The following is a 13,263-nucleotide window of genomic DNA, read 5'->3' as shown; positions in this document are numbered from 1 at the left end:
AGATATGTTAGAAGTTTAGAAATTAATTGATAATTTTTTGGGGGCATTTTTGAAATAAATAAAAATTTTAGGGACTACTTGAACTTTTTTAGGGAAATTTTGGTAATATATTAAAAATTTGAAGGATTAATATGTAATTTTTTTAAAATAAAATTACAGTCCAACCGGTTGACCCGTGACCCGGGCAGCAAAACAGGTTGCCCTTCAGTCCGGGTTTTAAAACAATGCACCTATCTCAAACACCATTTCTAGTCCAGCTCACATCAACTTTTACCTGTTTTAATGGTCACCTTCATCAATGGCTTTTTCCATAGCCATGCAAATTCAGAGACACAAATATTGTAGGTGAATTTAGTAATAACATCACACTTCCAAACAGTTTGTTAGTAGTTTACATCAAATATGTCTTCAAAAGTATAAATTGAACCTAAACAGGAGAGCATATTACAAAATACATTCAAACCCCTAAATTATATTCAACAACCTAAGTATCACAACATAATATCCAATTCAAGGAGATTTTATCATAACTCGGGCTCATATCTGCTAATGCCAGCAATCTTCTCCAAGATCTCATCCTCAAAATTATAGGTTTCGACAATTTGAACTTTTCCCAAGCTCTGTATAATATGATCAATATCAACTTCCTTTATGCAATGCTTCCAACAAGAGACAGGAAGAGAATGGCTGCAACAACGAGTCTCTTCATCATAAATAAACCGCTTCTTATATGAGAACTGAAACAAAAGTAACAGGCCATATAAGATTCATAGCTCTTATTATCAAAATATCAAAGGGAAAAAGATGAAGTCTTAAAAATCATACTGAATATAGTATTGGAGCGACAATCTTTTCCTTCTATAAGAAAGACCGAAATCATTGACATAATTTAAAAATGTATGACAATTCAAAGGGAGAATGCCGAATATGACGAGCTTGTGAATATTTTGCCTTACAATGTTGACTAAAGCTAAGAACATTGGGCATAACTCCCTTCACCGGAAGGTTAAAAGGCTAAAATGTGCATTAGGACAGTTCACTATTCCTCCTTTTCTTCATAAATTAACCTTAATTATGCATGTTTCTGCTTCCTGTTTTATCTTCAATAATGGCACAATTTTCTCTAAACTCTTCCAGTTATTCATCTGAAAGTACAGAAAAAATCTTAATGTTCAGCACTGAACCTTTTTAAGTTCATTTTACATATTTCTAACCAGGATGTCAGTGTTTATTCCATGCCTGACAAAAATCAATTAACAAGCCTATAATATTTAGTGTTACATAGATGCAACAATTTTTTTCCTTTGCTAAGTGGATATTATTAATATATTATAATGCAATTTATTTCAACTTCCAGAGGCACCTAATTATTAACTCAATCTACTCTAGCTCCCCCTCAAGCAAGACCTGACTTCACCATTGAATGACATTATGCAAAATCAAAAAGTAAGTTGATGTCTGAAAACAGCATTTTACTGTTTATCACAATATATTTTTGAGAACCTCTTTAACGAGAATGACATAGCATGTAAAAAAGGTTGATAAATTGAACTATATCATTCAGTCCTCACAGCATGGATCAAGAATTGAGTTTCTATAGATGGAAACAATACCAGAAAACAGAACTTGTCGAAGAGACCAAATTCATATTGTATCGTTATACTCATTGCATGCGGGCAAATCCAGAGCAAGCCATCCACAAGTTGTGAAATTGGAAAACCCTTATCTTCATCAGTTATTGTGAAGTCTATATGCTTGATAACAGGACATGGGGGACGTTGGATTCGCCTTAGCTCCGCTGGAATAATCACATTCTACAGAAAAGGAATTCAAAAAAAAAAAAAAAAAGTAGCTAACAGCTCAGAAGATAAATATTAATCAGAAAAGGAGAAAATGTTTAAGAGTACAAAAAAAAAAAAAAAAAAAAAAGGGTAAGCACAGACATACCTCACCCCCATTACTATGCAAAAACAATGCTTTGGAAATCTGATGGAACTTTGCAAGAAGTTCAGTGTATTTAACAAACCACTGCAGATCACAATTCTCAGAATAAAAGTGAAGATCCGATTCTGCCAAAGCCAAATCATTCAAGGAGAAGGGTATTATATCACCCATATATTCAAACCTACTTAAATTAGGAGTATCTATCTTGACCTCAACCAAATTCAAACCTCCGATGATCAAATGCTTAAGAGATGGACTTGAAATCTTAACTCTCTCCAACCTGTGACAATCCATTATGCTTAAGTACTCAAGGACTGGAAGTTTAGAAATTTCACGGCAAAGCCACTCATCAACTATGGAAACCATACATAACTTTAGTCGTCTTAAACTCTTACAATTTGCTGCATTGATCTCAAATTGTGCAAATGGCAAACTAATTGTAACTGAATCAACATGCAGAGCATTAATATCCACTTGTTTAAGATCACAATTATACACATGGCTAAAAACCTTGATTTTCCTGAGTTTATTAAGATTAGATAACTCCAGACGTCTAAAACCATCACAGATATCAACCTTTAAATACTCAATCAAAGGAGAACCAGCAATTAGATTCTCAAGCACACGCTCATCAGCAAAAACTCGCATCAGGCATAATCTCTTCAAAGAAGGTAACTTTAGATCAATCCTCCTTAACTCCAGCTTAAACCCAGTTAACTCCAACACCTCAATTGTTTTGGCACTCAAAACAAATTGTGGCACATTGTAGCGCCAGCTTCGATCATCCCAATAACACAACCCTTCAAGTCTCAGCTCTTTGACATTACTCGCAATCACATAGCTAAGACATCGGTCCACCAATGCCACTCGATCTTGCCATATTTGCAATCTCATTCCAAACTCAGTTATATTTGTCAACTCCACATGCCGCTTCAATAGAAGCCGTTCAAGGAACTCCAAAATCTTCTCTCTTTTCCCCATTTCATAATGCATTTCATTGTATTTTATTGACGGCAATGAATGCGCAGCTTGCATCCATTTTTTGCACAACACAGAATAATATACTACTTGTTCAAATGAGAAATGTGACATAATGTGATGCAGCAATGGCTCAGGCAAAGTGGACAGCCTGTCCACTCCCTCAGCTATCCTCTTCGACATAGTACGAACTAATCAAACAGCCATAAAATAAAAAATTTCAACCAAAAATATTTAATTTTAATCTCTAAAAGCTACTTGAACAAAAGCAGAGTTTTTGAAAATAAAAAAAATAATAATAAGAGAGAAAGAAAATACCTTTGAGCGCTTGGACGATCTTTCGGCAACTGGGAAACTTCGTTAAGCAAGCATTTTCAAAATGGGTGGGAGAAATTATGCAATTGAGAGAATTAGGGTTAGGGTTTGTGGGAGGGAAAATTGGGGATGAGGACCAAATTGGATGAGAGAGAGATATAAAGAGACGATATCGGATAGCGTAAAGAGATTAACCAGGACGGCATCCTTTTTACACTGTGGAAAGTGGTAAAGTGTGCTTTGTTTTTGTTAGCCTTAGTTGTTTGTTTTACATGGCTGATTACATATTTTAAATAAATAGTAATATTATAAATAATAAATCATATTTATTAAATAATTGGAGTATATTATAAGTGTATAGATGCTGGAAATTGATTGGATTTGGTTAAATGAAGCATCGAAAAAAACATTTTAATTTAAATATATATATATAAGAGTGCATGTGAAAATGTTTTTATACATTTGCAGACATAAAAGAAATATGAAATTGAATAATATAGTGTGAAAAGTCGGAATGTGTTGTTTTCTTAAGAATTTCAAAGAATAGAGTAGCACTATTTACAATGGCCATTCTGAAGTAAAGCCTATAGAGTAGATGTTGCCTACTAAAGCTAAAAACATTAGGGCAAAGCATACCATTACCCACTGCCACCTCCCTCCCTTCCTTTTTCCTCTTTTGGTTTTAGCTTTACCTTTAAGCATGCTCCAGTGTTTTTAGCCTCTACATATCTGCTTCTACCAGTAAAAGAGAGTTTTTCTTATGTTCATATTCTGAAAGTCTATATCATTTTCTTTTCTTAACAATTAACACAATTTTAATTTAATTTCCGACCCATTAACTGTTTAGCTTCCACACACCAAACGTTTGATAGATTGTCACAGCCATTAATCTCTTAACTTAACTAGAAAGATTGGTTATAATTTTCCTGAAATTATTGCAGTATTAATATTATCAAGAAAATTCATTGTTACTTCCGAACGATTAACTGTTTGATGTCCACCCACCAAGTGTTTGATAGATTGTTGCAGTTGGGGATTCTCTTGACAAAAATCCAACCGCCCAAGTAAAGAATAAAGAAGAAAGTTTTTTTTTTTTTTACAACGGCAAATTATTTGATATGTTGGAATGTATCCCTATCAATAATTATTCAGGGGAAGATAATATTATGGATGAAGAGAAAATTTTGGATAAAAAAAAAAAAAAATTGATTGAAGGATTCTCAGTTTGATATTCAATCATGGGTATTGATACCAACTGTAATCAAAATATTAAGATTGGGATGGATGATAATCAAATAGTTGATGAAATTAATATATTTATCTTATAATTCATGAAAATGAAGAAAACCAGATTGACAGTGAGGGAAACTGGGGAAGATTGAAGAGGCAGGGAAAATTTGAAAATTTCGAATTTAAAAGAGAAATGTGGGATCATAAATGAGATAAACGAAAGCAGTTATAAACGGAAAAGGATTAAATGCTTCATGAACTTCTTATTAAATGCATCATATGAATATGAAGCGTCCTGCTGTCGTCTCAATGAGTTTGAAAAATTCTTAGAAAAAGAAAAACAAGTTAAAAATGAGTTTGTACAAATTCGGTGGAACAGGATGATGGGAGTTTCACAGTTAACATAAAGCCTAAGAAATAGTGGGATGGTAGGCCGCATACACTCACTATATTCTTTTTAGGTTTTTCAAATATTCTACTAAATTTTGGAAAATATTTCCTTATTTTTTATGAGTTTAAATTATTAAAGTCAAAATTAAATTATCTTTGGGCGAATAGTCAAATGGTCAAAAGAAAAGAGGTAATTGAAGTCTTGTTGATATTTTTGGAATAAAAGAAATTCAGTGACTCAGACCCGTGATGAATCTAAGAGAAAGTAAAGTAAGATTCTTGCTCAGATGCTCACATGGACAATTATGTTTTCAATTCATAATAAAATTGCATTTTAGAAAAACTAAAAGGTCATACTGACTGCAATTAGATGAAAAACTTGTGTATTCATAAGACATTAACAACCAGAGTCCTGCAATATAGGTTTCTTTTTGGTGAACAACAAATCAAACATTTTTGAGATTCGCCCACAAGTAAAATATAAGCTGAACAAATAATTTATGTAAAGGGTAATTAGTAATGACAAGACAAGAGGACCAAAAGAGAAAGATGCTTGGCTTTTTCTTCTTTGATATGCTTCAAGACAACACCTTTTTATAAAAGTTTCCCAAGAAACTTCCGGGAAATCTCTCCATGCTGGGCCTCTGGGAACACTCCATCCATTGCTTTAAATCAGAATATAACTATGTCATCAACCAAGTCCATCCAAATTCAAATTTAACATTGGACTTTTGAGATGAGAGACATGTAAAAGCACAAACGAAATCAACTGCAATTGTTGTATTGATACAAGAAAACTTCAAGCATTTAAAGACAACTTACATAGACGCTCTTTTAATTACATTTACAGAGGAGCTCTTTTCCCTTGAAATTTCATTATCCAGAACACCAGCCAAAGGACAAGACCTAATCCCCGTTCTCGTAATAAAGGCCACAATCATTCTAGCTCCAATATCATACACTTTTGGGTCAGATCATAGATAAATTTGAACGTTAATTGTCCTTGCATTACCAGCGTGGATACTCAGTGGACTAACTTATGGTCCATCTTCTTGCGCTGAATCAAAGAAAATGGGCCAATGATCATTCATTGCATTAAACAAAAAAAAAAATTATCCATTGTTAGAGATAAGACTGAGACTCACTGCTCAAAATAAAGCCTTGAAGTAAGCTCTGGGCTCTCTCAGCTTGCTCCGGAGTACCTGATATTTGAATGATCTTTTGTGTCACCTCCGGTCTATCTTCTACAAGTGTAACAGTGGCACCGGACAACTATTCTCATAAACCAGAGATCAAAATGCATATAAGTCAATCGTACTAGACTGAATTAATAAGTAAATTAACAGACTACTACAGCAGGCTCACCTCACTGAAAAGTGCAAGCTTATTTTTGGACTTAGTTATAAGCTTGGGCACTGCATGCTCCGGTATGACAACTTCAAGCGTACTCCTAGTGACAAGCGGTATTGGGATTCTAGCAAGACATTGAAGATATATGTTACAAGTTGAAAGTACTTCCATCAATGATATCTAATTAGAAAATACATCTCAGACATAAATTGCAGACAATATGAACCGCTAGTTAATTTGTAGAACACCCAAATAAAAATAAAGCTGCATTTGCTACCTATTGATTGCACTTGGCACATCTTCGCGGCGTTCAGTTTCATTTTGTTTCTCACTGATAGACCCTCCAGCTTCCTACAATACAAGGGCAAAGATCTAAGAATACAGAACAAGGAACATGTCCCCGCAAAATAGAACCATGAGTCACAAGTCATGCCAGGGAAAGTCACCAAGGGGGATTGAAATAAATTTGGCTTTAAAATAGAAGAGAAACATATTCAAATGTGTGCTCCTAGTTTAAACCTAACTTAACATTTTGCATCTAAAAACAATATTGGTGATTTGGACCAACGATAAACTAGACTAATTGAATGTCCAAATTTCCAAAAACCAGATAATTAATCATAATTCAACAGTGAAGCAATTGCATGTACTGTATCCATTGAAGAGAAAACAATAGAAAAAAAAAAGGAGAAAAATGAATTAGTGAAGAAAAGCTAATATTAGCACAAAAATAGCTCCAGATCCACCAGTAAGAACCTTTGATGGTTGGGTTGTTGCCACAGTTTGCACATTCAGATTAGTTGCAGCAGGAGTCTCACTACCAGTCTGACCTTCACGAACAGGAGTAATGTTATTAGGAGAAACAGCCTCCATTCCAGAAGCACTACCAACAGGACCTGCTGCAGAAATAGAAGAAGGTGGTGTATCCTTTTGAAAGAAATCCCTATATAAGTAACTCCGCAGTCTTGTTGTCACCTCAACAAGAGCATCTCGAGCAGCTTTGATATCCCCTATAATCTGTATCATAAGAAAATGCCGTTCAGAAAAGAAATATACTATAAACAGAGAATAGAAAATAGAAAAACAAAAAACAGAAGTGGAGTCATCAATTTGGTCCACCAAGACAGCAGGTCTCAGAGCGTTTTTCTTTTATCAAAACAATTTCAATTGATAAAGGATAATAAGGTCCTCATTGAAAAACAAGCAGGTGTAAATAAGCATCACAAGAATCAGGGAAAGAAGCATATCCAGATATAAGTGACATTCTAAATCATCAGTAGAACTTTATTTATTTTTTTATTTTTTTAATCTTTTCACCAAAAAAATTTCACTTCCGTGTTTGAAACAGGAGACTAAAGTTAGATGCTATAACCATTAGTAGCCACGAAACTCATTGGATTTTATATGCCAGCTAGGTGACCTAAAAGGATTTGAACTTCTGAACTCTTAGTTAGAAACAAAGGTCTAACCATTCAAGCTCAACTCACCCCTTGGGGTTGATGGAAAAGTTGGATACAGCTTCTTAGAAATGTTCACATATAAAATCCCATAATCATATGACAACAATCAAATAGAGAACCAATCAGGGAAAGAACAAAAACTATTATATGTACTACATTCATTTTTTTAAAATCAGAATGTATCATCATTACTAATTCCATTCCTCAGGTATTCATGTATAACATGGAACACCAATCATCTAACAAGTCAGAGCTCCAAAGAAAATTATTAGTTATGTTAAACGAAAAACCTGTACAAGCTCATCTGTCCCAGATACACATGGCGGAACTTCTTCCCTTGGCAGAATCTGTATGTTAGCACCAGTTACATTCCTCATTTCATTTAAACATCCATCTTTTCCCTCTAAACACCCAATTTCACTGGATGGGACAATTAACCTAGTAGTTATGAAGTTGTCCTTATCAGTAATGAGATCAACAATGCGAGTCTGGATATGCAGCAACGCTTCTTGAGCTGGAAACAACTCATCATCAGGACCCTAAAACAGAAATCAAAAGATCTGTTAGAGCCTTTAATGAGTTTTTTTCTCTATTTCTTTTTTTTTTCTTTTTTAAATCAATTCTTTAGTTCATGAGGATGGTGCAACACAGCAAATAATTTTTTAAATCAATTCTTTAGTTCATGAGGATGGTGCAACACAGCAAATAAAATTCATTTTTACTTACAAAGCATTCAAAAAGGAGCTTGAAAGACAAAGGTTAGACGTAATTACTCAGCTGGAAAAGGATATTTTAAGAGATACAATCATTCTAAAACACCAGATAAATACAAGAAACAGAGACCCATTTGTCCATGTCATCGCAAAAAATAAAAAAACAAAAAAATAAAAATAAAGAAGAAAGGAAACAAGGCATATACCTCCTCAGAAGAGATTATGATTATTTGTTCATCTGAACCAGCAACAGGATCGGCAACCTTAACATCAACACCAATTTCATTTTGAAGTAATTCTACTATGCCCTCAGACTCTCCGATAACCCTATCAACCTTGTCAATTGGACAAAGCATACGAAACACAAGGTCCTCACCATAAAAGGGCTGCCCACTGTCTGAAACAGAAGCAGCCCCAGATTCCATTGAATAGCCAGAGTTGCGTGAATTATAGTTATGACTTCTATAGTTGGAGCCGGAAAATCGTGCCCCATCCATGGCTGACCGTCGAGCCGTGTTGTTCATATGAGGAATATAATCCTCATCAGCAAAAAACCGTTCTGGTGAATGCAATCGTCCATGGAAATGACTGCGGTCACGATGTTGACTCTCTCTCAAGCGTGAAGAAATAATGGCTACAGCATTCTTCACATTATTAATATCACCTACTACCTGCAAGAGAAAAGAAAGGTCATATAGTGAAGACATTTCTAATGTATTATCACTAAAAGGAAGGAGTAGAAAAAATCATAATGAATTTTCCACAAAAACCTTATTATAACATGTAAAATTTTCAGATTTCAGATAAGCAGATGGCTCTTTCCAGGTACCGATAGAGGGAGAATGTACCAGGCAATACAGTAGCATAGAAACCTAAAATTGTATAGACCTTGCAGCATCTGCAATTATTTTTGAGTTCATGATTTGACAACGGTATGGCATAAAACAGATAGTGAAAAATTAATATTTTTAAAGCTAGTAATGGAGTAGTCATATCAGCAATGATTACTGGTGATGCAGGGAGACATCCAGCATCCATTGTAGTCATTAAATCTGAATAATGTTAAAATAATATGGTTGATATCAAAGAGACCTTGCACATCTCAACATAGAGATTATGCTGAGCAACTCTACAGCATAAAAATTACATCGCAAAACCATTTCCTTTATCTACAAATGGCAAATGACTACACAATACAAACCATATTGACATCAGTGTACAAAGTATTCAACCAAATCAAGGACCCAACAAAGTGACAGAAAACCCAAGGTAGGCAATCAAGAATTTGATCACCTGCACCAATACTTGAACATTGATGTCTACGTATTGTAAATCAATTCCAATTCCTCCATTACGGTATGACTGATGCTAAAACAATAAAATTTCAACATATCATAAACGATTTCAACCAAATTCCAGATGCAAACAAAAAGTGCATTATGGGTGTAATGTCATAAAGAAACTAATGATGAAATTTTTTGACAACAAAATCTTGGATAAACTTCATGTATGAAACTCCAAAATCAGACCTCCAAATGGTAATCATAAGTTTAACCAGTAGTAATGCCAAGTGACCACAATCTTGCAAACTGTCCCAAGTCAATTTCACACATCTGATTCTCAGTTCATTAACAAGTAAACCAAGCATATTAACCCCCCTACAGGTGAACAAAACACACCCACAGAACAACCAAAACAGTCCATGTTTTTCTAAAGCAAAGTATACACTTCCCACCAAGTTCTCCCAAGTAACTAACCATTCAGCTACAACTAAAACTTGAAACAAAATTCTATTGATCAGTCACCAGTCACCAAGTTACTTGAGAGTCCAAATGGGCATGATGTTTCCAATATAAAGTTCAATGCAGCAGAAGCTGTAAGTCCAGTAATTTCATACTTCACATTCATTCACAAGAGAATCACCTGAACAATCTCCTCCGACATCGAAACGCAACGAGGCAAAGTATGATCCCTAGGTAAAATCCTAATCTGAGTCTTAGTCTCCATCCTCATTTGCTCAATAATCTTCCCTCCTTTCCCCAACAAACACCCCACATGCATTCTCGATACCACCATTCTCGTCGCCACTCTATTCCCTCCTCCTCTAAACCCTCCACCGTACTCATCCTCCTCCTCCCCACCACCATAACCCCCACCACCACCACCATCACTCTCCAGTATCCTATCATGAATCAAAAACAACGCCTCCTGAGCCGGACTAAACGCCGGCATTCTCCCCTCGGGGTCCCGCCGTCTCGTGTCCGATATCTCAATAATCCTCTCTTCATCCCCAGGGATCAACTCATGCACGTTGATCCACGCGCCCGTGTGTTGCCTAATAGACTTGATAATGCTACCAGACTTCCCGATTACACCCCCGGCTTTCATATCGTGGCACAAAATGCGGTACGTGGTGGTCACCATCAACGAGTCCTTAGGGTTTGCCGATGCTCCCCTGTTATTGTTGCTGTTATTGTTCACCGAATTGGCCCCGCCACGGTGGCGATAGTTATTGGGAGCATAATGGTGGTTGTACCGAGGTTTGGTCCTACCCATGGTCGGTTCTCCATCGTAGTCTTGGTGATCGTAGTAGTAGTTCCGCTTAGATCTAGATCTATCCATGGAAGAAGATAATTATTCTTGTTCGAGTTCGAATTCGAGTTCTTGTTTGCGTTCGTAGTTCTGATTGAGTCTAAGTAAGTAGTACTGTAGTAGAAGTAGTAGAAGTTGTTGTTTGTCATGCACCAGGTCTAGGGTTTGTTGGTGAAAATTGAAATGGAAAATGTTAAAGTCTAGTTCCGGAAATAAGTTCTTGTGCAGTTGTGCTTTTCTCTTTATTTCTCGAGAAAATGAGAGGGAGTTGAAACCCTAGAAATGAGAATCTCAGAGAGTGTCAGTGTGAGAGAAAAGAAAGACCAAAGCCAAACCACACTGGGTGGTGTTCAGTGTTGTGTGGTGTTGTGATGATATGATGCTTTACTTTATTTCTTGGTAATGCAGTGTCAGGGGCACCTATTTGGAAATATCCGAAATCTTTCTCCACGACGGTGTCGTTTTAAGACTTAGAGGAATTTTACACCCCTTCTCACACTCTTAATGATTTCAAAAATATCTTTCCAAGATGAATTTCGAGATTCCACAGGGGTATTCAGCGGGGACAAGTTAAAAATATCTCAATGATACGGCGCGTTTTTATAAATTATCCTCCATGATATTTAAACATGATAAAATTAGATAAAACTTAGTCAAGGCTATAGCTACAATAAGCAATTAAAAAATGTATACAACAAGTTTTATGTTTTAACTTATAATTTTATAAGGTTAATCTTAATTTATTAATACAATTTTATATTGTAACAAAATTTGTTCAATCTATTAATCGTGAAGAACCTAAAGACTCTATTATGTGAACATAAAGTTGTCATAATTCTCTGGTGAAGAAATAAGACTATTAGGTAATCTAGAAGTAATGGTCTTAAATAGTTCAAAATAAGTAATATTATATGTACAAAAAAGTCTTACAAAGATTTATGTATAAACTGATGTGACACAAAATAAATGGAAGAGTGAATATGATAACTTTGACTTTTTATATTCACTCTTCAATTAATTTTATGTCAAATAAGTATGTACACAAATCTTTGTAAGATTTGTTTGTACATCTAGTATTATTGGTTCAAAATTCAATTCAATTAAAAATTGGGATATAAACTTTCTTTCTTGAAGAGGTAGAAATAGAAATTAATTGTTGGGAGCCCAACAAAATTTATAAACATACATTAAAAACATCATAAATCTTATCAATATGAGAAATTTGTATTGATAAACAAATTATATATTTGTAATAAAGTGTTCTATCATTCAAAATATATATTTTATTCTTAAAGGGAAGATAAATGAGTACAAAACCCAATTGATAAATTGAATAACTATTTTTTTTTTTTTTGGAAGAGAAAAAAAAATTGTTTTAGTTTACGAATTTATAAAAACAAAGAATGAGTGTTGGAATAAGAGAAAAAGGGACATAGATTAGGGAATTAAAATTAAGAGTTTTTTTTTTTTAAAAAAAAAAAAACTTTATGATCTTAAAATTGTATAATAAATTTTGAATTTAGATATATTTACAAATTTTAAAATATCTAGAATTCTATTTTCAAATTTTGACTACAAAATTTAAAAATATTTTAAATTCATTGTTTTTTTTTTTTTAAATATTAACCTAGGTTATAGCCATGGAGAGCTATCCCCACCCTTGCTTTCTTGCAATAAAATGTTGAGGTACTTGTTGAAGTATAAAAGGGAATGCAAATTATATGTTTCCTTAATTGTGAAACAATATTGTGTTTCCTCATTCTAGAAGAATATAGACATTATTGTAATATTGTTATAAAATAATCAATTATTATATTAGTAACCGCAAATAATAAATCTATTGAATATAAAAACAATAGAATTAAATGTCAATAAAATAAAATGTTAACACAATAAAATTAACAATACCAACAACGTGATCACGTGTAGGAAATCATTCAGAATGACAGGAAGAGATCCGGAGAATACAACCTTAGGATGAATACCGAGGCCTATGTAACACACGGTTTCTTTAAAACAGATTCGTCTCCATCACTCGGGTACACAAGGATTTGAGCAACGTCTGTTTCCCAGGATACAACGACGAATGAATAGCAAGAGAAGCACTACTCTTCTATTCTAACAAACTGAATTAAGCATAAACTCCAACAAAGGAAAACCTTAAAAACTAGAGAGAAAATGAGAGATTGATATTTTTGGTGTGTTTGAAATGAGAGGAAGAACACCTTTTTATACTACTCAAGGTAGGACAAAACATTGAATTCCACCATTACTTTCCACCTTTTCACTTT

General features: G+C 34.3%; 2 protein-coding genes across 2 annotated transcripts; both read right to left on the bottom strand.

The window, feature by feature from the left end:
* Positions 1–342: 342 nt before the first annotated feature.
* LOC116114898 (putative F-box/LRR-repeat protein At3g18150) lies at positions 343–3,480 on the bottom strand. The gene is made up of 4 exons (XM_031401030.1): positions 3,241–3,480; positions 1,948–3,113; positions 1,614–1,814; positions 343–737 (listed from the first exon to the last, which is right to left on the bottom strand). The coding sequence occupies exons 2-4, from the start codon at positions 3,103–3,105 to the stop codon at positions 525–527; spliced, it is 1,572 nt and encodes a 523-aa protein (XP_031256890.1). The 5' UTR covers positions 3,106–3,113; positions 3,241–3,480; the 3' UTR covers positions 343–524.
* Positions 3,481–5,227: 1,747 nt separating this feature from the next.
* Positions 5,228–11,343, bottom strand: LOC116114897 (RNA-binding KH domain-containing protein RCF3). The gene is made up of 8 exons (XM_031401029.1): positions 10,304–11,343; positions 8,587–9,051; positions 7,958–8,206; positions 6,964–7,224; positions 6,485–6,558; positions 6,223–6,331; positions 6,003–6,129; positions 5,228–5,914 (listed from the first exon to the last, which is right to left on the bottom strand). Exons 1-8 carry the CDS (start codon positions 11,000–11,002, stop codon positions 5,895–5,897), a joined length of 2,004 nt encoding a protein of 667 aa, XP_031256889.1. The 5' UTR covers positions 11,003–11,343; the 3' UTR covers positions 5,228–5,894.
* Positions 11,344–13,263: the final 1,920 nt, after the last annotated feature.

Source organism: Pistacia vera, unplaced genomic scaffold, assembly GCF_008641045.1.
Source record: "Pistacia vera cultivar Batoury unplaced genomic scaffold, PisVer_v2 Contig727, whole genome shotgun sequence".
Classification (NCBI taxonomy): Eukaryota; Viridiplantae; Streptophyta; class Magnoliopsida; order Sapindales; family Anacardiaceae; genus Pistacia; species Pistacia vera.
Note: the sequence above shows the minus strand (reverse complement) of the source record. Positions and strands in the feature narration are given on the sequence as shown.

Bases quoted from the DNA above. Each gene is read 5' to 3' on its own strand.
- LOC116114897 (XM_031401029.1), bottom strand. From the start codon at position 11,002: ATGGATAGATCTAGATCTAAGCGGAACTACTACTACGATCACCAAGAC. The intron at 8,207-8,586 runs GTATATGCCTTG...TTTCTGTTTTAG, and splicing joins TCATAATCTCTTCTGAGGAG to GGTCCTGATGATGAGTTGTT. The intron at 6,130-6,222 runs GTGAGCCTGCTG...TTATGAGAATAG, and splicing joins AGCTTGCACTTTTCAGTGAG to TTGTCCGGTGCCACTGTTAC.
- LOC116114898 (XM_031401030.1), bottom strand. From the start codon at position 3,105: ATGTCGAAGAGGATAGCTGAGGGAGTGGACAGGCTGTCCACTTTGCCT. The intron at 1,815-1,947 runs GTATGTCTGTGC...CCTTTTCTGTAG, and splicing joins TGCATAGTAATGGGGGTGAG to AATGTGATTATTCCAGCGGA. The intron at 738-1,613 runs GTATTGTTTCCA...CTTTTGTTTCAG, and splicing joins TCGACAAGTTCTGTTTTCTG to TTCTCATATAAGAAGCGGTT.